The sequence below is a fragment of the Protobothrops mucrosquamatus genome, unplaced genomic scaffold (assembly GCF_001527695.2).
Source record: "Protobothrops mucrosquamatus isolate PMUCROS unplaced genomic scaffold, P.Mucros_1.0 scaffold270, whole genome shotgun sequence".
In the NCBI taxonomy this organism is placed as follows: Eukaryota; Metazoa; Chordata; class Lepidosauria; order Squamata; family Viperidae; genus Protobothrops; species Protobothrops mucrosquamatus.
This window is the reverse complement of record NW_015386615.1, coordinates 1,312,829-1,336,936: the sequence shown is the minus strand read 5'-3', so window position 1 is coordinate 1,336,936 and position 24,108 is coordinate 1,312,829. Positions and strand designations below refer to the sequence as shown.

The 24,108-nt window shown below is 42.3% G+C and overlaps 1 protein-coding gene across 1 annotated transcript in view; it reads left to right on the top strand.

Moving 5' to 3' along the window:
- Positions 1-24,108, top strand: part of ABCA1 (ATP binding cassette subfamily A member 1) — a 109,548-nt gene that overhangs the window by 7,487 nt on the left and 77,953 nt on the right. The window contains exons 4-7 of the mRNA XM_015814658.2: positions 1,323-1,441; positions 19,609-19,730; positions 19,924-20,100; positions 23,735-23,821. Coding sequence (XP_015670144.1) covers positions 1,323-1,441; positions 19,609-19,730; positions 19,924-20,100; positions 23,735-23,821 — 505 coding nt within the window. The remainder of the gene's footprint in view (positions 1-1,322; positions 1,442-19,608; positions 19,731-19,923; positions 20,101-23,734; positions 23,822-24,108) is intronic.

Sequence of the window (24,108 nt, the reverse complement as noted above, 5' to 3'; positions counted from 1 at the left end):
ATAAGGAAAATGTAATGCAAGGCAAATTATTTAGGCTGAAAGAAAGCAAGCACCTACTTAGAATATCCTTTGCATGTCACAAAATGCCTCTACCATTGAGGGCTACCAAGAAACTTTGGGGCCTATGTTGCCCTTTGCATAGGGAGAGATGGCTGTTTATGCTTTGTCAGCCCCTTTAGGTAGTCCAGATCAGAAAAGAGCCTGATCTAGTAAAGGCACCAGGCTAGGAAGTAGGAGACCATGAGTTCAAATTCTGCCTTAATCATGAAAGCCAGCTGGGTGAACGTGGGCAAGTCTCTCTCTCTCTTTCAGCCTAACTCACCTCGCAGGATTGTTGTTGTTGTGGGGAAAAGAGGAGGCGGGAGGCGTTTTGAATATGTTCTCTGCCTTGAGAGTTATTTGTAAAAATAATAATGGCAGGACAAAAATTAGTTAACGCTACAGGAAGGCTTAAGCTATTTTTATTGAGATGGACTACTACAGGGGTGTCAAACTGCCTGCCCACAGGCCGGACGCATCATCCGGAAGCCACGCCTACCCCACTGGCGGCAATGGCAAAACCGTCCCGATACGTTGCGCGATGTCACGTGACATCGTGAGTTTGACATATCTGGACTATTATAACAACCATCTTGCAAGTCTGTGCCTCCTCCTCCTCCTCCTCCTTTGTATAGTTGAAGTGAATTAGGAAGCCGTCTGTCTGAGTCATGTCTGGATATTACCTCATTGTTCTAAGAAATGTTTCAGCCTCTTGTGCTTAAGTGATGCTTCCTGTACATTTCCAACAAGGTTATCTCCCTTATTCTCTATTCCGTAAGCTTGGTGGGTATGCAAAGACCATTGCTTAATCAGAAAGACTTCAAAGAAGCTTTCTTCCCTGATATTCATCCGGCAAATTCTTGCTTGTAGCTTCAAGAAGGCTATGCCCTCTACTCCACTTCATTCGTGAGCCTGGAGATAAGACACATTGCCTATCTTCTCTTAAGAAACTGAGGGAATGGCTGTGTTTGCCTGACAAGCTGAACCACCAACCAGCCAATCATATCTCCTAGTTTGCTTTGCAAAACCAAGCCAATTCAATTAATAGATGTCTCCCTGTGCTCAGAAGCAAAACTTAGAAACAATTTGTAAACAAGTGCTTGTGGGAATATGATAGTGTTCACTTAGCAGAATAGCGCCCAATAATGTCAGACACAAAGTAAATGTGGATATAGAAATATTTTAGGATCCCTTTGGGGGATATTTGAAGCCGTCTCTCTCATGGCGACTAATATTTTTCTTCTTTTGTTTCTTCTCTCTTGCTCTTGCCTTCCTTTCTTCAGTGTTTACCGATTGTTCACTGACGCCAAACGCTTGCTAATGTATAGCCAGAAGGACACCAGCATCAAGGATGTACAGCAAGTGTTGACAAAAGTGCAGAAACTTGGGAAATTTGCCTCAGGTAAGTGAACCAAAAAAGGAATATTGTGGGTTTTGCAAAGATTCTTGCCAGTAAACTAGAACGGTGGCAGCTTTAAGACGGGTCACTATCCAAATTTTCATGTAATAAAATCTTTTGGGGGGAGGGTGCATACAAAGTGCTGACAGGTAAATCACTTCCCATCCTTTTACTGATCCTCTGTCCTGAAACAATCCCAAACACATTCCCCATGAAAATCAACGGAGCTTCCTTGTGATAAAATACGTGTTCCATCCTAATATGAAATATGTCATTATAGTTCTTTTGCAAAAAAATTTCCCCTTGGAATGTCCTTCACTATTCCTGCTTCTATCCCATAATATTTGGAGGGGATTGGGTAGGGGTGCATGCTTATGAGTGTCTGTGGCTATGTTTTCTAGTATAGGAGCAATAGAAAAAAAAATCCACAAAAGTCTGATGGATGAGGAAGAAAAACATCTCTCTTGCCAGCTGGTGACTCATTTAATTGTATGCATTTGATCTCCAACTTTTCCCGTCTATGCAAACATCTGGGCAGAACATTTTGCTGCTTTCATTACATCTAGTTTGTTCCTCTCCTTTGCTGCTTTCATTACATCTAGGTCAATCCCTCTGCTTACTTCTCCAAGCCCTCCGGGGTAAGAATTCAGAAGCAGTCAGGAAATCCGGGAGTGGTAGGCCCCACTGGGAACTGAAAAGTATTTGGGAGTATGTGGAAGTATTTGGGAATACTGTGCCTAGTTCTGGAGACCTCACTTTAAAAAAAAAGATATTAATAAGATTGAACGACTCCAGAGATGAGCAACAAAAATGGTGCAAGGTCTGAGGGACAAATTTTTCGGGAGAGATTGGAGAAACTGAATATGTATAGCCTGAAGGACAGGAGGGAAAGGGGAGAGATGATTGAAACCTTTAAATATAAAGGTGAATAAGGTTCTGGAAGGCAATATTTTCAATATTAAGCAAAAATCAAGAACAGAGGGACATAAACTCACACTGACAGGAGGAAAGTTTAAAAGTAATGTTAAAAAGTATGTACTTCCCGGAAAGAGTAATGGAAGCTTGGAATCAACTGCCAGTGGAGGTAAAGGGTCGTCATTCATCAGTAACTGAGTTTAAACATGCTTGTGATAAACACATGTCCACCATACAACAAAATTTAAAAAAATAAACACAAAGGGCAGACTCGATGGACTGACTAGGTCTTTTTCTGCTATCAGTTTTCTACGTTTCTATGAAAAGGAAATCACCCCTAAGAACCACCTAAAAAAGCAGTAGCTACCGTCTTCTGCATTTTGGCAAAGAAATCTTCTCTCTCAACACCTGAGTTTTCTCCACCGCTTCTTATTTTTTCTCCAAGTTTTAAATTAAGGGTAATGTTTCCGTAGTATGACAATCCTGAGGCAGCTCAAAGGAAATTTATCATCAGAAATTATAATAGAGAGCCAATGCTGTGTGCGTTTGTGGAGAGCTTTAGAGATAGACGAGGCCAAAAGGAAGCAAATTCTGGGGCCTTCAATTTTCCTATAACGCCGCATTTGAACAGTGATTGGAAAGGAGCAAGGCATTTATTTAAGCATGAGTTGCACTTTTCCATGGACATTAAACCTATGGGGTGGAGGGTTTACTAGGACGACTGTACGCTTGCCCTGAGAGAGGGGCTTGTGGAAAAAGGCACCCCTTGACGCTGATTTTATTTGGCCAATATTACTCTGTGCTCATCTTAAAGCCGTTTTTTTAATTGCATATGTTGCAGCCTTGTCTATTTCACGGCCTTCCCCTTTCTTTTGCCAAGCAGACAGAGGCTTTTGCTGACTGAGTGAGAGAGGGAGGGAGGCAGTAAGTAAATCATTGTGATGGTTTTCAGAGTAAAAAAAAAAGGGACTTCAAATGCAGTTTTCTCACTTCAAGGGCTGGCACTCTACAAACGATGGGTGTGCGAGCAACACTTTGAAAGCATGAGAATGTTGCGCCTGACTAACCGGAATGGGTGTGTTTGTGTAAAAAGGGAGACTGTGTGAAAAATGCATTGTGGAGGGGGAGGGGGTGGGAAGGGAGACAAAATGACAATGAGCTTCTCCAATTGAACTGTCTTTCCTGGAAAGATTTCCAGGCATGAAAAGCCTTCACTGAGTTGGGCAAATGGCAAAATTAAGATAATAAATAACATTCGAAAACTGCATCTTACAGTTATCTTAGATACTTTATAAAGATAGTGTCGTTGATATTTATTATAACCTTCGGTACCAGATCTCCAGGGAGAGGGAGGCAGAAATAAGGCTGGGAAATCATGACGTACCTCAGGCGATGTAATGGGCTTTTAGTCAAGGCAAATTACGCACTTCGATTTCTCAGCACTTACTTAGCTGTTGACATTCTGCTAAGAGTTAAATGCAGTACATCTCATGACCTCAAAGTGACTTTTTCTGACACCAATCCTGTAAAATGTATGCTGGCAAGTTAATTGGAGAAATCTGTATATCTTCAATAAGCAATTTGTAATTCGATATGCCTATTATTTGACGGGCTCCATATTGTGGATATGGGTTGAGGCAGGCAAAAGTGTGTTTGTCCTTTAAGTTACACTTAATTATTTCGAGGAAAATGGGTGAGAAGCTCTTACAGCAGTGACCAACAATTTCTGGGCTCCATCTCTGGCACTCTCTCTCTCTCTCTCTCTCTCACACACACACACACAGAGTACCACTTGGCAGTAATGCAAAGTATCTTTCAGGATTAGCTAACCAATTACTGAAGAGCACAAAGGAAGTCTTGAAAATTCTCGTGGTGTTTCTGTTTCCTTGCATGGAACGGTAAAGAATGCTAATCCCTTTTACTAAGTTTGGTGGGCTGTTGGCAAGGAAGTCTCCGAAAAAGGGAAAGATTGTCTGGGAACCCCAAAGTGCTGGAATTTCTGGGACTAGAGGGAAACATGTTTTTAAGGGGAAGAAAAAAAAAACCCAGAAGATAGAACAACAGGGACTGACAGCTAGGCGAAAGGGAAGAACTGTCTGCTTGAAGCGAAGGCAGTTGATGTGGCAACCGGAATGCAATTTCCCTATGCTTTATTTCTCTGAAACAACAACAACCACCAATTCTTAAAGAGAGCCCTGAGACCTTTGTTGATTAACTTTTCTTCCAATAGCAGTCTGCCTGCCTGCCTGCCTGCCTGCCTCCTCCTTTCACGGCCTTGTTTGTAAAGAACGTCCTAGCTTTCAAACGTACTAGGAAATTTTAGAGCAGTTCCTTACCATGAAAATTACTGATGTTCATCCGATTCCATTTTTGTATGAATATGCATCCTGTGCTCTGAAAGGACAGGACACAGGTACGATGAAGCCTAGGAGGTACCACCGTGTTGCTCCTCAAGCATTTTTCTTTCATCCGCTGTACAGTAAAGTAGGTTTGAATGAAATAATACAGGGAATTGCCTTTTGCTAACCCCCTGCGTGAAATTGAGATGTGATATTTTCTTTTGCTTTATTAAGAGAGAGAAGAAATGTCCACGCCTCTCACAGCAGGTCATTGTTTCCCATTGGACAACCTTCCCAAATTTAATAAACTCCTGAAATGACAGGGTTTTTTTTTTAAATTCCCAGTCACAGGAAAATGATAGGAGTTAGGCTTCTGATGCATCTGTGGAGCACCAGATTGGGGAAGGTTATTGTGACCTTCCAATGAATGGTCCAATTCTTTATGCAATGGTTTTTTTGCTTCATTAAACTATTTTTTTAATCCCCGCTGCTCCAGTGATTCTCAAGCACTTAGCCAAATTAACTGCAGCTTTCTTCACTTGTGGTTAATTTATGACCTTTCTTGTGGCTCAGATCAGGGTATGTATGTTATTTGCTGTCCCAAAATATGTAATTTGAGAAAGAGTTGGATGTGGTTGTCAGTACAGCTCTAATTTAAACTTTAAAAACATTTACTTCTGCATTATCCTAGGTCTAGGACGGGTAGGCAACCTTGGCTCTTTTATGACTCGTGGACTTCAACTCCAGGCTGGCTCAGGAATTCTGGGAGTTGAAGTCCACGAGTCATAAAGGAGCCAAGGTTGCCTACCCCTGGTCGAGGAGAATAGGTAATGTATGATCCAAATTGGTTGCTCAGGGTTCTTTCCACACAAGGGTGGAGTCCTAGTCTTTCAACAAAAGTGTTCTCTGTTAATGCTGTATTGTCACCATTGAACAGGTGAACTGGTTTACCTGTTTACCTTCTAGCTCAGGAGGAATTTAAAAATGTCTGTTTTGAAACTTAGAACCTTGGAACTTTATGGAACTTGGCATGTGTCGTTTATTCTTGGCTGTCTTTTATATGATCAGTCAATGCATGCTTCCTTTTCCTTCAACTGTTTGACTTAAAGTAAACTACTGCCTTCATTTCCACAGGTGTAATCTATCAGTACCAATTATTGTAATTATTATTGTTCCTAAGACACTGGGCACTATTAGGACTCTTATTGTATCATTGTTTCTAATTGTCTGGATAGTTATACTTTCACATTGTAGTTTCCTAAATTGAAACACGGGGAACGTACAAGTGGGTGGTTAGGTTAGACTAGGCCCCTAGAGAATTATGGCATTGATTCTTAAATTGGATTTCTTTTTATCTATTTGAACTTAGAAAAGCACCAGACATACTGAGTATAATCAACGGAAAACCCACACATTCACTTGGCTTCACACATCCCATTATTCTAAGATGCTTATTTTGGAGTTGTACTTTATAAGTCCTGGTTCATGACATGAGGAACTCGGCAAGCTGTAGCTAAATCAACATACCATAGTTTAGAAAAACATGTGAAGGAGATCAAATATAGCTTAATTATAGGATGGACTATAATTCTGCAGTGGGAAAATTTTCAAATGGCTGAAAGAAATTGCACACAGTTCTTTGGATGGTAGATTACAGACAGAGAGGATAGGATGTTTGTGAATCTTGGATTAAGCATCAAGTGCCTATGAACCTATCTTGTTTCTGAAGCAGGTCATAGAGAACTGCTAATTTCAAACAGAAATTTGCATATGCTCCTTCCCAACAATTTAATTTCTGTAGAATTCCAAAACAAGAATTCCAGAACTTTCATATGTATTGCTGTGTTTCAGTGGGACCACTTTGTTTAATATCTCAGAACAGTTCTTACCTCTTGGGTCTAGATCAGTGGTTCTCAACCTTTTTAATGCCGCGACCCCAACCGGTCGTAAGTCGAGGACTCAACCGGTCATAAGTCGAGGACTAAACCGGTTGTAAGTCGAGGACTAAACCGGTCGTAAGTCGAGGACTACCCAACCGGTCGTAAGTCGAAGACTTTCCCTGCCCGGGAGCGCCACGCATGCGTGGTTCCGCCCCCTGCGCCGGCCGAGGCGTAGCTGGCAAGCGGCAGAGACGGAGCAGGCCGACCACCAGCTGGCCCAGCCCAAGGGAGGTAAGGCACCCACCGGAAAAGGGGGAAAAATGGCGGACAAAAAAAATGGCGGACAGCCTTGCTTGGCGACCCCCATGAAATGGTCGATTGACCCCAAATGGGGTCCCAACCCACAGGTTGAGAACCACTGGTCTAGATATTCCTTGCAAGTCTCAGAGCCAAGTGTTTGTGAAGATGTATCATCTATCAGCTTATGTTTCCATTCACTAAATCCATTTCTGGCAGACAGGTATAAATCGTAGATCAGAGAGTATAACACTACTAATTGGTTCAAATGCAGAGATTAGTAAACATGCTAACAATATAGCATTAAAAAAGGAGCCTCTGGTGTTTATCACGCCAGGCCATGAGGTCTATACATTATTTTTCTTAAGTACCTCAAAGACCAAGACTTTTCACCCTACCCTTAGAAATGGATATTTCTTACATTTGCATTTTGCTGCCTTATTTCCTGTAACCCGGGGTCAATTCATACAGTTTTTTCAGTTCATGGTGATTTATGATTCATTAATATAGCCATGCTGCCATAACCCGGGATTGTCAGTTACATGTTGCACTCTCAGGTGACAACCAGCCAAGAGTGAGACTTGTGTCAGGATATGAGAGGCTGAGCTATATAGCTTCTTAAACCAATGTAACAACTTTGCTGTTTGCTATAAGTTACAGAATTCTTTGGGGGCCCAGAATAGAGCAACCTTGCCTTACCTGACTGACTTGACAGTGGCTAAGTTAAGATCTTTTCATCACAGTTTGTTCATAATGCTAACCCACAATAAGAAAGGTCCTACCTCCTGTTGAATGAGAAGCAAATAAATAGGATGCACTGTCTTCTAATCCTGTGTGAACATATCGTTGAAATTTGGTGGCAAGATGCCCAGGTTTGGGCAAAATTAAGCTTCTTGAGTTTAAACCCGAGGAAATAGCAAATAGAGGGCTGGACAAGAAAATTTGGGAAGTCACAATTTTTATGCCAAAATGTTGAGCTCTTAAGGCAGGCTGAAAGCCAGGGATTGCAACAATTTGTCTTCCAGGTGACTCCCACCTATAAGCTTTCCCACAAACCACAAGAAAGGATTTGCCTCTTCTTGTGCCCATGTTGCAATTTCCAGCAGCTGGCAAAATTTGGGGCAGGGACAGCTTTCAGCTTTCTGATCTCTTGAACATCGCCCTGCCTTGATTTGGTGAGCACAACCAGTAGAATCCCACTGGACTGATGAGCCCAATGCAGAAGCTTCACGGAGGCTTAATATTTAATCTGTAAGTGCCATGCTCTGCTTGCCTGACCCACAGGGCAAGGCCCTCTGCCAATGCTCTTGAGGCCTTAGCCTTGGTCTCAGCCTGTTCACGCCCTTGGCCCAGCTCCAATAGTTGTTGATTTTGGATACCTTGGAATGCTGAATGGGCTCCAGGTCTGGATTTGAATACGGGTGGCCTTGACTGCTATTTGCCTTTAGCTGCTAGATCAGGGGTAGGCAACCTTGGCTCTTTTATGACTCGTGGACTTCAACTCCCAGAATTCCTGAGCCAGCATGGCTCAGCTTGGAAACCTCTCCCTTTCCCCTCAGCATGGCTGGCTCAGGAATTCTGGGAGTTGAAGTCCACGAGTCATAAAAGAGCCAAGGTTGCCTACCCCTGTGCTAGATTAAACAGGTCTTCGAGTGGCTGCTATCGGCTTTCTTGAAGTTGGTTTTAAATGAAATTTGTGCATTCAATTAATATTACAGTACAGGTAGCCCTCGATTTATAACAGTTCATTTATTGACCGTTCGAAGTTACAACAGCACTGAAAAAAGTGACTTCTTGATCATTTTTCACACTTAAGACTATTGCCGCCTCCCCCAAATTCAGACCAACGTGGCAACTTGTTCATATTTATGTCAGTTGCAGTGTCCCGGGATCGTGTGACCTTCTGACAAAGTCAGTGGGGAAGCCAGATTCACTTAATCATGTTATTAACAACTGCAGTGATTCACTTAACAGCTGTGCCAAGAAAGGTTGTAAAATGGGGCAAAACTCACTTAACAGCTTCGCTTAGCGACAGAAATTTTAGGCTCAACTGTGACCTATCGGTACATCAGCAAATTCCCTGATGTATGTGGAACCCTACAAAATGTCAACCTGAACATTGCTTGAATTGGTAATGCGTATTTGCCATGTATGTACCCTGATGTTCAGTTCTGCAAGAATGGGAAAGGTGTCAATGGTTATTTTAATCCGTCTTAGGGTTGCCCACTAACTCGCTGAGGTCCCACATGGCCGGATGTATCCCAGCATCCATGCACTCACTGGCCTCTGTGTGCAGGGGCCGATGGTGTCAGGCAGCCGCCGCCCAGGCCCCTGCCTCACCTTGCCCTGTGACAATGGCACCCCGCCCTGCCTCGCCTTGCCTCGCCTCACCCTGCAGGATGAGTCTCCTGCCCACCGCCCCACCTGCCAGAGACCCCCCTGGATCTCCCCCAACCCTGCCCGGCCCCCACAGGTGTCCCTCCCCACGAGCAACATTGAAGTGATCACGCCCACCTTGGCCACACCCACCCAATCTGCCATGACGACCACAGCCACGCCCACCCAATGGGCCATGCCCACCTGGCACCCGGTGATAAATAAGTGGGTTTTGGGTTGCAGTTTGGGCACTCGGTCTCTAAAAGGTTCGCCATCACTGACCTAGAAGATCTTGTAAAAACTTAGGAATCCTACTTGGTTAACAGGCGGATAGTTTAGTTACAAGGAACATCAGGGCTGTAGACTTGAGTAATAGGTTGAGAAATCTATTGAAAGAAGGCAGTGGCAAACCTCTTCTGTAGAGGTGGGCTATAATTTTAAAGAAAATTGTAAAAGAGGATGACTTCCCTGTCTGTATATATCTCTTGCCACATTATCATCCCTAGTCAAATTGGGTTTGCGATGGTAAAACTTCAGCTCTGGAAAAACAAGTGGGTTGAATGGTACATAGTCAACGATGTTTTCCTTCAGCTTGTACTTAAGAGTCATCATTTCTATTTTTCCCAACATCTGTCCTGGCTGACCTTGGAGATTTCATATCAGGTATCTCTTATCAGAACTTGCACAATCGCTGATGCAGCTGTTTCTTACTTTTATGAAGATGTGGGCAATATATTTCTCACCTGGGATAAACCTTTATCTTCATTATGGAAGGTTATTGTGCAGAGAACAGACCCAGACCATACATTGGGAGTGTGTCAGTTTATTTACTGAGAACTTAAGGTAAATATTTGATTAGCATACGTAGCATAAAAAACAAGACATTCAGACTTATAAGGTAACCTCTAGCTTGTGTACCTTTTTTATTATTTTATTGGCATGAATGCATGCTGGTGCATTGCCTGCATCCAAATTAATTCTTAAGATAATATTCTCAAGAAGTAGCCTTCCAAATATACAGTATTAGACTACATCTCCTGCCATCCTGTACAGAATAAAAAAAAAAGATGACCTTGATGGAAACTTGCAGATTTTTATTTTATTTTACTGCAAGCAACTCCTTAGTATAAAATCCCATTCTTGTGGTAGAAGCAACTAGGAGTAAAATGCACACAGTAAGAGAACTGTTACCCCCTCCCCTTCTCTGCCTGGGTGAGAACTACTACTACAACCTATTTCCAGGAAGCCAACTTCCTTATCACTGTAGAGCCATTCTCCTCTCAAAGCGCTGAACTAGAGGCTTGGCCTGTTCTGGCCAGATAACCCCCCCCCAAACTGTGTCAGGATATATTGGACCTCCTCACAACACTATTAGAGGGGGTGGGGAGAGAGATTTCTTGTCATCCCACCCATTCATTTTCTTTCCATTTTTAGCCAAGCTTGCTCCTCTTTGCATTTAAAATGGAACCACCACAAAGGTTGGTAGAAATGTTTCTTGCTAGACCCCTGTAATTTGCCTGAGCGTCTTGGTTGTCCGAACACACTGTCAGCAAAAACGTTTGTTTTGTTCCCTTATCAAAGGTGATCCTTTTAAAATTATGCAATACTTTTTATGATCAACTTGTAGCTTTTCTAGAAAAAAAACCACACTGAGAAGATCAGCACCCTTCAGAAGGGTGTATGCGTATAAGAAAGCCACTTTTTAATTACCCTGTCTGCAAATCTATGTTTGGAAACTAAAGCAGGGCTTGACATTCATGCTAGATAGTGCAAAAGATGGAGAACAACGTTCTGGAATATATGGGGAAGGTGGAAAACCAGAATGTCTATCTTTGCCATCAGTTTTAGCAATGCCTCTGCTGCTAACAATGAGAAACCCACAGTGGCCAGCAAATATCTGAGGAGTTTTAAACTGCTTAGTGGCTTCTATCATGACATTCAGGCTAATAGTTTCAAGATTTAATAAAGCACCACAGCGTTCATTTAGTATTAATTAGGGAGACAAGCTACCACACAGTCATGTTTTCATGTTTGATCAGTTCTACTCCCTTTTAGAGAAAGAATAAAGCCAAGCGCAGAATTAAAATGCTTGTGATCCTCCCAAAATACAGATTTGTCCAATAAAGTTTAAGATGTTGTTGAACACCCCAATCTGGGTTCCTCCAGATATGTGGAACTTCAAGTTGCACAATCTCCGGTCTATCTGGTCGTGTCATCTATTCATCCATTGGAGAGCACCAAACCAAGGGGGTAAAATGTTAGCCTCCAATGAAGACTATTTGTTTGTTTGTTTGTTTGTTTGTTTGTTTGTTTGTCTCACATTTTCTTCAAGCGATGTACGTAGTGCTTCCTGCTCCTGTTTTTTCCCTGCAACAACTTTGTGAGTTGGTTAGACTGAAAAAGTGCTTGGTTCATAGTCATCCTCTGAGCCTTTGTGGCTGAAGGCGAAGTAGTGCCCAAGTCTCTCCACTCCTAGTATAACATTCAACTGCTTCACCCATGCTGGCTCTTATAAATATTTTTAAAATCCTTGTCAAAGGGGCTAATACCCTCTAGCACCAAGTCTTCTAGAGAAGGGGATATCCATCCTTGGCAATTTTAAGATGTGTGGACTTCAACTCCCAGAATTCCCAAGTCACCCGTGCTGGGGAAGTTGCCACAGTTGGATTCTCCTTATTTAGAGCATTGCACTATTCCCCAAAATGTTTCAGTTATTACTGCACATCCCCTGCTGTGCACCAAACTGATTGGTATTGATATATCTTAAAATTCACAGGATTTAGAGCAGTGTGTTTTCAGCCTTAGCAACTTTATGATGTAACTTTACATTTTAACAAGAATTTTGATTCCCCAGTAACGGAAAGCAGCTGACTCTGAGTCAAGAGCTTGGCGCAAGAGAAATTATGAGTATGTACGTATTTGATCTAGAATTGAAATAATTGTTTCTGTTACTTATACTAGTTAAATTGTTCTACTCATTTCCCAACCTCTCTGAGTAGTCTTTTGTGTCTTCAGCGGGGGTGCTCTGACATTTGAAAATATAAGAATGAGTCAATTATCTAGCGTAAGTTGTTTTCATTCAATTGCAACATAAATATATTTCTCAGATGCAATGGCTTAGTTGTTAAAGATGCTGTACTTGTCAGCTGGAAAGCTGACAGCTGGGTTGAAAACCCAAGCACTGCACAACGGAGTGAGCTCCCATTACTTGCCTGAGTTGAAAAGCATGCAAATGCGAGTAAATAAATAGGTAGCAATGCAATTGGATGGTGATAGCATTCTTTGTGCCTCAGCAATAGTCACGCTGGCCATATGACCAAGAAATGTCTTTGTACAATGCTGGCTCCTTGGATATATTGTAGTTCAGGGTTGAAATGAGGGGTCCTTGGTGCTCTCTGAGCTTGCTTGTTTTCTTGCAGACGTTTCATTACACTAACTAGGTAACATTATCCGTGCTCATCAGTCTGTCTGTCTGTCTGTCTGTCTGTCTGTCTGTCTGTCTGTCTGTCTGTCTGTCTGTCTGTCTGTCTGTCTGTCTGTCTGTCTGTCTGTCTGTCTATCTGTCTATCTATCTATCTATCTATTGTGTTTCTCCCAAAATAAGACCAGATCTTTTATTAATTTTTGCTCCAAAAGACGCATTAGGACTTCTTTTCTGGTTAGGTCTTATTTTGGGGAAAATACGGTACTAAATGCGTCCATCTGGCTGATGATCTTAACTGGGGCTTATTCTTGGGGTGGGGCAAATAAAAGAAAAAGAGAAAAGGAAAAAAGGGCAGAAAGAAAAGAAAAAAACCCAGAAGAAACCTTCATTTTCCCTTGCAGCAAATACACGTATGATTACAAAGGTATCTCTTACTCAAAAGGACCCACACTTGTAAGTGGGTTATAAGTGCATTTTTTTTTCTCCATTTCATGCAAAAAGTTGAGGGGTTTCCAGTCATCCATAAATATAGATGTTGTCTTTTTGTTTAATCAAGACAGTCAATTTAACCATCTTTGCAAATTCCATCACCTTCACCAACCATTCCTCTGTTGTGGATAGTTGACCCTTTCCACTTTTTGAGCATACAATAATATCACTGCTGTTGTCATATATAAAAACAGAAGTCCATGTCTAATATTTTCTAACTTTTTTTTAATTGCCAGAAAGATTTAAAAGACATTTCCCTTTTCACCCAAAGTTCTGGAAACTTTGCAACTAACTGCAGTGTCAGGATCATTAAAAACAGGAATAATTAATCCACCTTTTGTTGTGGCAAAAAAAGATCTCTATTTAAAATGGCCTTTTGTAGCTTGCTAAAGAGTCATAAATAAACATTGTCCTTGCTGGGAATCGGTTTATCTTATTTCCTGTCAAAGCACTTAACAGTCTGGGCTTGCTTTATGAGTGGAAACATCTTTAATCCCAAACTGAATTTTGATCTTATATCTAATAAGTCCTATCTGACCATGACCGTTGCTGGTCCCTTGCATAATTAGCTTTTTCTGCAACTCAGTAACCTTAACTAGTTCTGTCATAATCCCTCTAGACTGTTGGCTGACTAGCTTTCCTTCTGTATTTTTCCATCTTTTATTTAAAATTAGGCCAAAGGCTGAGCGAGTTAAGCATTCTGTATTACAGATATTTGGTAGCAAAACAGTTGGATTCAGAAAGTGTACAGGCTAAATAGGAAGGGTGTAGTCCTTTTCCTCTGTTCTTCCCTAGCAATATACTATTGATTGATGTGCTTACTCATCTCCTTTCTTAATTTTTCCTTTTGCTACAGGCCTGCTACAGGACCAAGGTTATAACTCGCTTTAGTCACTGTTTCCTAGTTGACGTGGTGTGCTAAATTATTATTTAATCATAATCATAAGCAATGAATAGATTTGGAGGATTTACTATCTCTAAACCATAAGCCATGTTTACAAATCACATGTTTGGGTTCAGATAACACACATAAAACCCATAGCCAACATAAAAGGAGCCCTGGTGGCGCAATGGTTAGAATGCAGTATTATAGGCGAAATCTGCCCACAGCCTGAAGTTCAATCCTGATGGGGCTCGAGGTTGACTCATCCTTCTGAGGTCGGTAAAATAAGGACCCAGATTGTTGGGTGCAATATGCTGACACTGTCAACCGCCCAGAATGTGTTGTGGCCTAAGTGCGGTGGCTATAAAAATCTATTGTACGACTTAGATCGATACATATTGACCTAGATTTTCATTTGCATAATCAAGACTAGTGTTTCCACAACCACCCCTCTCCTTTCTTTCTGCTTAACCTATTTCATATAGGTAGCCTTGTCTTTTCAAATTCAGTTTTAGTATGAAGTTATCCATTGTCTCATTCTTTGGTCCTCATTGCAAGGTGTTTACTTCAAATGGCTTCTGAATTTTAATATGAATTTGGAGCAGGCAACCATTGCAAATTCATGGTTAGGCAAATGGGATGTAGCCTCACTTTTATGGAGCAAAAGAAGGCAAAATGATGGAGCCAACAAGCAACACAACTTCACAATAAAGGTGGGGGGGAAGAGGATCAACCCCTACATGTTAAAATCTGAAATAGTGCTCCTGTGAATTTCTATAAATGTTATGGAAGTTTGGATATCCTCCAGGAGGCAGATCTAAATGCTCCTCTCCTTAGCTATATAGATTAATTTGTAATGACTAAACATATTCATAATTGAAAACTAAACCAATATTTTAAAACAATTTATATACTATTTCAAGCTTTGCTAAATATGTATATGCTAGAGTGGAGCACACTTTGATCTCAATTACTTTGGGGAACACAGTGACATTATACTGTAGAAAAACATTTTTGATTTTGCCAATCATAGGGGTTCTCTGTGATTTCTTCTCTATTGAAAAGATATATGTATTCCTGTTTGATGTTGATTTCCTTCTTGCAAAATGCAGCCCCTTCTGGCCTTCCACCTTACCCTCCCATAATTTACAGTAGCAGAACTGATGTATGTACAGTATTGTCTATCCAAGAGCTATGAACATTAAACAGTGAAGCATGCAACCTATTATGTTTATGGTGCTATCAGTTATATCTGTGGCTTTAAATTTCATTTCTGGATAAGAGGGCACCCAGGATGGGAGTGAGGCTTTGTGTGGAATATATGTGGGCAGAAGATTTATCAAGTCACAAGTCTGAAAATGATAAACTTTCCTTAGGGCTTAGTCAATTTGGAGTTTCTCTTCTAAGCCTTGGCAAGAAAAATCTGTAACAATGCTAGCTGTAAAGTTGCTAGATGTTCTCCATTTTCTCCTAGGCAGAGAATGACTGTCTACCATTGTCCACATTTTGGTAACAGGTCGGATTATTACATGGGGCTATTTCTAACTAAAATTCACAATAGGGTGCTTACCTTTCAAATCCTGCAAGATTTATTACACAAGGCTTCTGAAAGAATGTTTGTGTCTATATCAACCTAATTTAGCTTGAGATCTTCTTTAAAACTAATCTTCTGGGTGTGTTCAACATCTAAGACGGACGATATCCAGAATCCATGTTTTCTGTGGTGGTGCCTCATTTTTAAAATAATTCCCTATCTGGGATAAGTGCTATTAGCTAAGATGATTTTGTGTTTTTATTTTTAATGAATGTTTAGGTAGGTCTTTCCCGTGTTTTCCTTTCATTTTGGAAGCTTTGCTAAATATGTCTATCAGAATCAGGAATCTGTTTATAAGAAACAGGATGCTAGAATGGAGCACACTTTGATCTCAATTGTTTTGGGGAACACAGCGACCTCTTTGTATCAACCTGTTTGGCAGCTGCCTCCAACCAGGCAAGATTTTTGCAGTTTTCTTTAGTGAGATTTATTAAGTTGAAAGGGATGGGGATTTGAGCAATTGAACTGTTTCCAGTTAGAACCAATTTATCCTTAAAATGTTATGGTGAAGGATCCACCATCTCCATCAAATTAATAAGCTCCATGTCTTTTGTATACATGCAGGATGTCAAAAAACTGAGTTTGCATTGCATTGCATGGATGTAATGCTGCTGTAATTTTCCTCTCCTTTGCCCCTTCCTGCATGGATGTCATTGGGATGGAAATTTTTTAAAGGGTTTTTTTTTTCTATCAGCTTTCTTGTGATCCGGAGAGGAAGTTGGTTTTTTTTACTGATAGCAGAGAAGCTTGCAGTTAGGTGTTTACATAACAGTCTCCTGAATAGCATCGGCATGGGAACCAACTGTTACATCTTGTTTGTAGTGGTGCAAGGATGCCGCAGGACTAAAATTAAACTTATTTTAGAGATCCATAACTGGGTTGCCCCCTCCCGTTAAAGCTGTGGGAGAGAGACAGTCCACTGCCTCCGAGCATGTGAGTGGGGATAATAGGAATTGGAGTCCCAAACCTCTGGAGGGTAGCAAATTGCCTATCCATTTTTTGCGCTGACATCACAATATTTCTTTTTAGCTTTCTTCCCAAACGTCTTCTTTCCCTTCCTCTTCTTCTTTCTCTGATCAAATTGACTCGAGACTATGACAAATAGCTCTAAAAGGCTTTTCAGCCTCAAGTAACCTCTTTGTCTCAAACCATCTGCTGACAATTTCGCTTGTAAGAAACAAAAAAAAAGCGACAAGGAACTGGGCGAGAGAGCATTGACCGGCAGTAACCCCGGAAACCTCATGCTAGAGCTGAAGACTAGAAAGCAGTGTGTTTTTTTCTTCGCCTCGTAATCTTCTACCGGACTGGTGTCTGCCAAACTGGGTCTGACTAAGACAGCAATAATTTGGAATGACATAAAAGGAGAGAGGAGAGTCCATTTTTCTTAGCCCGTGGAGCTTCTGCCTTTTCCCCACTCCTCCTACATAGACAGTTCTTGTTCCATTCCTTCTTTTGGGATTGGGATTCTCATTCCAAGCTTCCTGGCACTCTGAGCATTCATATATATTTATAAACCCTTTGAGCAGATTAAAATTTTTAAAAGCCAGCTAGTCTTCCTGAAGATCTGACATGTTTTCTCCACATCTGTGACCCAACGCACACTGCGAGAGTACCTTCTCCAACGTGGTGCTCTTCAAAAATGCTGGGATTGCCATTCTTAAAGTTCCTACTCAGCATAATCATGGATTTTCCACAGCGAAAAGAGCAAAGCAAAACAGAAGAATAATAAAGCCATTCAGAGAAGGCCTTTTTAACAATATTTGTGCTGGTGGTTTTTCAAAGGCAGGCTTAGCGCTTTTGAGTTATACAGATCTTCATACTGTACATTCAAGGAAAGGAAAACATATGTACTTTCTTAATTATCTGTAATTCTGAAAGTGTTTTAATTGTTTTTCTGGCAGATGACATTTCCCAAAAGATAGCTGGCATGTTGCTACCAAGCAGCCTAAGTGGCTAAAAAAAAAAAAAAAAAGGAAAGAGGTTTATAGCATTAACAGAGGGATAGAATCAAGATCACGTGAAGTGTTAATACCACTTTACAATGCCTTGGTAAGGCCACACTTGGAATACTGCATCCAGTTTTGGTCACCACGATGTAAAAAAGATGTTGAGACTTTAGAAAGAGTACAGAGAAGAGCAACAAAGATGATTAGGGGACTGGAGGCTAAAGCATATAAGGAACGGTTGCTGGAATTGGGTATGTCTAGTTTAACGAAGAGAAGGACGAGGGGGGACATGATAGCAGTATTCCAATATCTCAGGGGCTGCCACAAAGAAGAGGGAGTCAAGCTATTCCCCAGAGCGCCTGAAGGCAGGACAAGAAGCAACGAGTGGAAACTAATCAAGGAGAGAAGCAACCTAGAACTAAGGGGAAACTTCCTGACAGTGAGAACAATTAACCAGTGGAACAATCTGCCTCCAGAAGTGGTGAATGCTCCAAAACTGGAAGTTTTTAAGAAGAGACTGGACAGCCATTTGTCCGAAATGGTATAGGGTTTCCTGCCTGAGCAGGGGGTTGGACTAGATGACCTCCAAGGTCCTTCCAACTTTATTATTATTATTATTATTATTATTATTATTATTATTATTATTATTATTATTATTATTCCCATAAATTATACTCTGATTCTTTTGAACTTTATACATATTTTGCCCCAATCAACTTTCTAAAAACATTACAAAAAGTAAAGGGCCCTCCGGCCGAACTGGCAGCTTAAATAAAGCCACAGCTCAAAACTAATGATTAGACCGTCTTCCTTAGCCAGAGATACAGTTAGGAGACACAATAGGCTGATTCAGGCCAGACTGATTTACTGTAGAGAGGGGGAGAAAACCTGTTCCACAGAGTTTTCTGAATCCATCCCAAAATTTAAGTGGCCCGAGCCAATCCTTAATGCAAGTCAGGACTATGCCTATTTTTTTTTCTCCCTGCCTTTTAGCATTACAGGTAATCCTTGATTTACAATCACAATTGGAATTGGCATTTCCATCGCTAACTGATGCGGTTAGCACAATCACATCACTTAGTGAAGGCAATCCCTGCAGTCCGGGTTGCCATGATTAACTGAATCCCACAGTTGTTAGGTGACGCAACTTTCTGCCAGCTTCCCACAACCAAAGTCGGTGAGAATACTGGCAGGACATCGTATGTCCCAGGCTAGCAGGCAGGTAAATGTCTACTGCCAGGTGGGGCAGGGAGCGAGAGGGTGCACGGGTGCAGGCGAGGGTGCACGAGAGATGTGGAGGACAGGGAGGATGCATGAAAAGTGCTGCTCAGGTCGGGGATGTGGGGTGCAGTGTGGATTGAGGAGAGTGCATGGGAATGTGTGAATGGTAGCATGATCTCAGAGTGACTAGGCAAATACGTAATTGGGAGAAATTCAATGACTTGCCAACTTCTCCATTGACTTTCTGGGAAAGCCAGCAGGAAGGTTGCAAAGAGTGGTGAAGACATGAAGTCGTAGTGGGAACAGATTACCAAATGCCCAGATCATGATCACGTGACCACAAGGGCATCGGGGCCATTCCAAGGACCAGGCATAATCACCATTCATTCAGTACTGTGGTAACTTCAATTGCTGAACCAATGTTCGTAAATCAAGGACTACCTGTACAGAATATTTGATATCTCCTTGTGTTGAACTAGCTGCACTACATGAGAACTCTTAGCGGTACATGAAATGGATAGATGGGAACAAAAAAATGCCTCTTTCCTCTCCGTATACATTACAGAAGCATTTTCCACTCAAGTCCCAGACCATTGAGCAGACCTAATATTGATTTTCTACCCTGTTTCTTTTCCTTTCTTCCTTGCCACAGAATGATAGACTCTGGGACTGCTCAAGATGAGTGTATCGCTATTAACCCACTGGCCTATATTAATATAGATATCATTTTTAAATTGACTTTGGATGTCATTTAAAAATCCATTGTTTTATTTTGTAATGGATTTTACTTCCTAATTGCCTGGCAGGTGTCAAAGTTCGGGATTTTCTGTTTGTCAACGAGACGTTCTCTGACTTCCTCCATCACAATGCTTCCCTATCACAGCCTGATATAGATGAAATCCTGAATGCTGAGGTCAGTCTCCAACAGGTAAGAAGTATCCGTCCTTAAACCCTGTGTTCCATTATCACATCCAGCCCAGCCAATTATAGGGAAATAAATAATCTCTGGAGGATACAAGACTTGGGTAGGCAGGAACGATATAGTTTTAGTATTGTGAACTGTGATTAGAAAGCAGAAAAGCTGATTTCCCAATGGCGTAACATCTGGACAATATTTGTAGATCATTACATCTGGCTACCGGATAAGTGTGGAAGACTTGTGCAATTTCACCAAACTGCCAGAAGTGGTGGCTATCAACAATGGCAGCCGTGCCTTAATTTGCTCTATGTCGAAGGAACAGCTTGCTTCTCTAGAAAGAGTGTTCCAGGATAATATGGACTTCATAAAGCCCCTTATGGTACGTATGATGCTTTCAACATGGTTGGGGATACAACCTCTTTTTTAAAACTGTAAGGAAAGGTACGTCTCATTTTCGTATAATACATTTCTTCATGACTTCTTGTCTCCTAGATTTGGTTGCTTGATTGCCTTTGTTTTGTTTATTCTGTCTATCTGCAGTCTAACCTGGCCAAGTGCAACTTTTTTGTTTACCTACCTGGTGATCTGTTTTTCTTTCTCCTCTCAGGCTTCTCCCTCCAGCTTTTTCCTCTGCTTCTTCCTCACCTGAATCACATTTTCTCCAAGTTCCAAGCCCTTTTCTGCAAACGTCTTGGCGCCACTTTATCATGCAGTTTTCTCGGGCTCCTGGCTGATCAGTGATGGGTCACCTGCTCTTTTTCTCTATCCTTTTCTAAGCTTCCTTATCCATTTGCTTGCCTTTTTTTCTTTGCGACTCAGATAGTTTAGTCAATGGCATCCAGAAGCCTAGGTGGACTTTATATTGCCCTTGACTATGATGATTTGTGTGTGTGTGTGTGTTCAGTGGTTAGGGCGCCAGGCTAGAAACCGGGATTCTGTGAGTTCTAGTGCTACCTTAGGCACAAGGCCAGCTGGGTGAGTTTGGGCCAGTCCCTCTCTCTCAGTTCTAGGAAGAAGGAAAGCACTTTGAAAGTATTGCCAAGAAACTCAGAAACATGTCCTGGCAGGTGGCAGAAATCAACATTGACTTGAAGGCATACCAAAAAAAAGTCTTTGAATCTTCCTATTGGGGTTTAGCACTGAAGAATGCCGTGTCTCGTTCAAGACTTCATGATTGAACAAGCTTGGCTCAGGAGGGTATGTGGGTCCAACCACTGTTCTCCAACTTCATCTGTCTGTTACAGCCAGACTGCTCAGCCAATCATAAAGGCTTCATGAATATCACTGTCCCAAAGTTGCTTCCAATACAATATAAAGTTGAGGCTCATTCCAGAGCATCCTTTTTTTCCTATCCTGAAAGCTTGTACTGTTTCTCCACCATCAAAGCTTCATCAGTTATTAACAACCAGTGTCATCATTCTAGAAGTATATGATCCAACAGCTTCAAAAATGGGAAATGGCTTAATGCAGCGGTCCCCAACCTCTGCGACTTGGTGGCCCGGCTGGGGGGGAGGGGGAACTGTGGCGCTTGAGCACACATGCAAATGGAACTGCGGGCACATGTGTACCCACCCACCTTTTACGCAGTCCAGTTCTGAATAGGCCATGGCCCGGTAGTGGGCTGCGGCTGGGGGTTGGGGACCCCTGGCTTAATGTGCAGTTATCTCGATTAACTGGTCAGTGGTGGCGAACCTATGCCACGCGTGCCAAAGGCAGCACTCGGAGCCCTCTCTGTGGGCACACATGCTGATGCCCCAGCCTTGCCTCCTCCGTGACCCCCTCCTCACCAGCAGCCCCCCTGGAGGAGAGTCGCCCCCGAGCGTGGCCCATGCGGAGCAGCGCAGCCAAGGACATGGCAGCCAGGCAATGTAGACAAGACTCTGCCCTCACACCCCATCGCGCACAGTTGATGCTGCGGGGCGCAGGCAGAGGGCATGGCCGCAATGATGCTGCTGGGCTGCCTGGGCGATCTGCGGCGGGCCCTGGAGGTGGTGAGTGGCCCTGCGGGCAGGTGGGGGCGGGGCAGGGGGTGAAGCAGGGGCGGGGCCAGTTTTTGGGCACTCGGTCTCTAAAAGGTTCGCCATCACTGTCCTAGGTATTTAGATCCATAGACAATAAAGACTCCTAATTTAATTTGAAGTTTTGTCTTTTGTTCTGTTTTGTTGGAGTAAGAGAATTAAAAAAGGTATGGCCTCTATCTCTAATCCATCTATCCCCGGTGTGATGCCCTTCAGATGTGTTAGATAACCGTTCCCAGCACAACTGGTAGGCCCTTGGTTGGAGAAAGCTGCTTTGCTCTAAAAGGGAAGGGAGGAAGAGAGGTTTAAAGAGAAGGAGAACAATTTTACAGAGTCAGTTTTATGGTCTTCTGTCAGCATTTGAGGCTGCTTTCCATTAGTAATGTTTAATGAAACACAATATGAATAAGGCATAGTAGAAAATTCTTCTCAGTAATAGTTTGCGTCCTTTTCTAATCTTGCCTTGTCAACCTGGTACGCAGACCAACTTCTTATACTGTATTAGTATGCTTATTCATTTTCTGCTTTTCAGGCAGTGCCAGGTCCCAAAACGTCTTCAGATAATTAAAATCCATCATGTATTATTGGCACGTAACAGCCACAGATTGGCACAAAAAGCCACAGCTGACTTTTTGATGGAGTTTTCCTCACAGAAAATTTAAATATCTACGGCTTAGTGGTTTGACTCAGAAAAACACTGGAGTGGTATTTCAGCTCCAATCTTAGTCATTCTATATTCCATTTGCTGCTGCCGCCCTTTTGTCTATGACTCTGTCTCTCATCAAATTGTGGTTTCACCTTTTGTTGGAAAACAGGTGCCAATTATCACTTAGGAGGGCCAGTTGCTGATTTCTGATGTAAAGATCTTCAAAAAAATAATGTACGCTATTGTTCACTTGTCCCCTCACACTTATACATGGCTCATTTTAGTGCAGAAGTCAGGTTACAGGGGATATAAAGTCTGCCACCTCTAAATAATTACCTTATTATTATATCTGCTGTAAATGTTAGCAACTATTGAGTATAAAGAATCATAGCCGATTAGAAAGGTTTCTGGATAACTTGATGAAGACAGTTATCCTTTCTTGAAGCAAATAGATTTGAGTCTTTATTATGCTTGGCAACAGGAAAGATAGGACCACCCTCAGGATCAGCATCAGATCCAAATTATCCTATGGGTTAGTGCAGGGGTGTCAAACTCAATTTCATTGAGGGCTGCATCAGCATTGCAGTTGCCCTCGGGGGCCGAGTGAGTGTGGCCAGGGTGGGTGCGGCCTACTGGGTGGGCATGGCCAGCTCTACATCGTTCGCGTCAAGGGTGCCTGTGGGGGCCTGGGCAGGAGTGGGACAGATCTGAGGGTCTCTGGCAGAAGGGGATGGGACTGGGGCAAGTGCCAAGGCATGGTCCATTTTTTCATTCCTCACAAAGGGTGACACCTGCCCAGCATGCACCCAGAGGGCGGGGCCAACACGGCAGGGGCTGGTTCCTCGCTGTTTCTAGACGGCCTTGTGGAGCTAAGACTGAATGCCTTTCAGCCTAGATGGCCACCACAAAATTGTATATTGGCTCCCGGTCGGCCTGGGCCAGGGCCAAGGCAGCGGGGGCCGTTCCTGTTTCCAGGATGGCTTCGCGGGCCACATGAAACCACTTCGCGGGCCGCATCCGGCCCCCGGGCCTTGAGTTTGACATGTCTGGGTTAGTGTGAGATAATTCTCCATAGCAATAGCCATGCCATGTGAGATGTGCAAAGATATAAATATGAGGATGATCAGAACCACACAAGGAAGAAGAAGCAGGCCAATGGGATCCTAGTGGTATCTTTTTTGAGAGATAAGTGGTGGTTCTGATTTGGATTTGGTTTTTTTCCAAACTGGGCCTGTTGATTCAATACATCCATATTGATTTTTCTTTAAATGTAATGGTCAAACTGACCCCTACTCCTTCTATGTTGCAGTAACTTTCACTTAATTGTAAACTTCCATTTGTTCTTCCAGAAAGGGATCACCTTCAATTCAACCCTGGAGGATGTTAAGGGAACTATGGAGACACTGACCCAGAGCCTCGGGAATCTTCTTAAAGAGGTAGAGTGTGTTTTCCACCTCTTTGTCTCAGGCCACTTATTCAAGTCATAATGTGAATCAACATAGCCAACGAGTTGTGATCTTGGGCATGTTGGTGTTCGTGGAAAAGGTGGAGGACAAGTGGCAAATTTGCATTGTGACATTGTGATGGAAATTTTACCCCCTGTGTATAGTATTGCAGTGCAAATGTGTAAGAAATGAGCTTGTTTGTGACCTTACAGTGCACGTTTTGTTATAGGCGTTGCCTCAAATGGATTTGGGTTATTTCCCCTTTGCCGAAGTGGTTG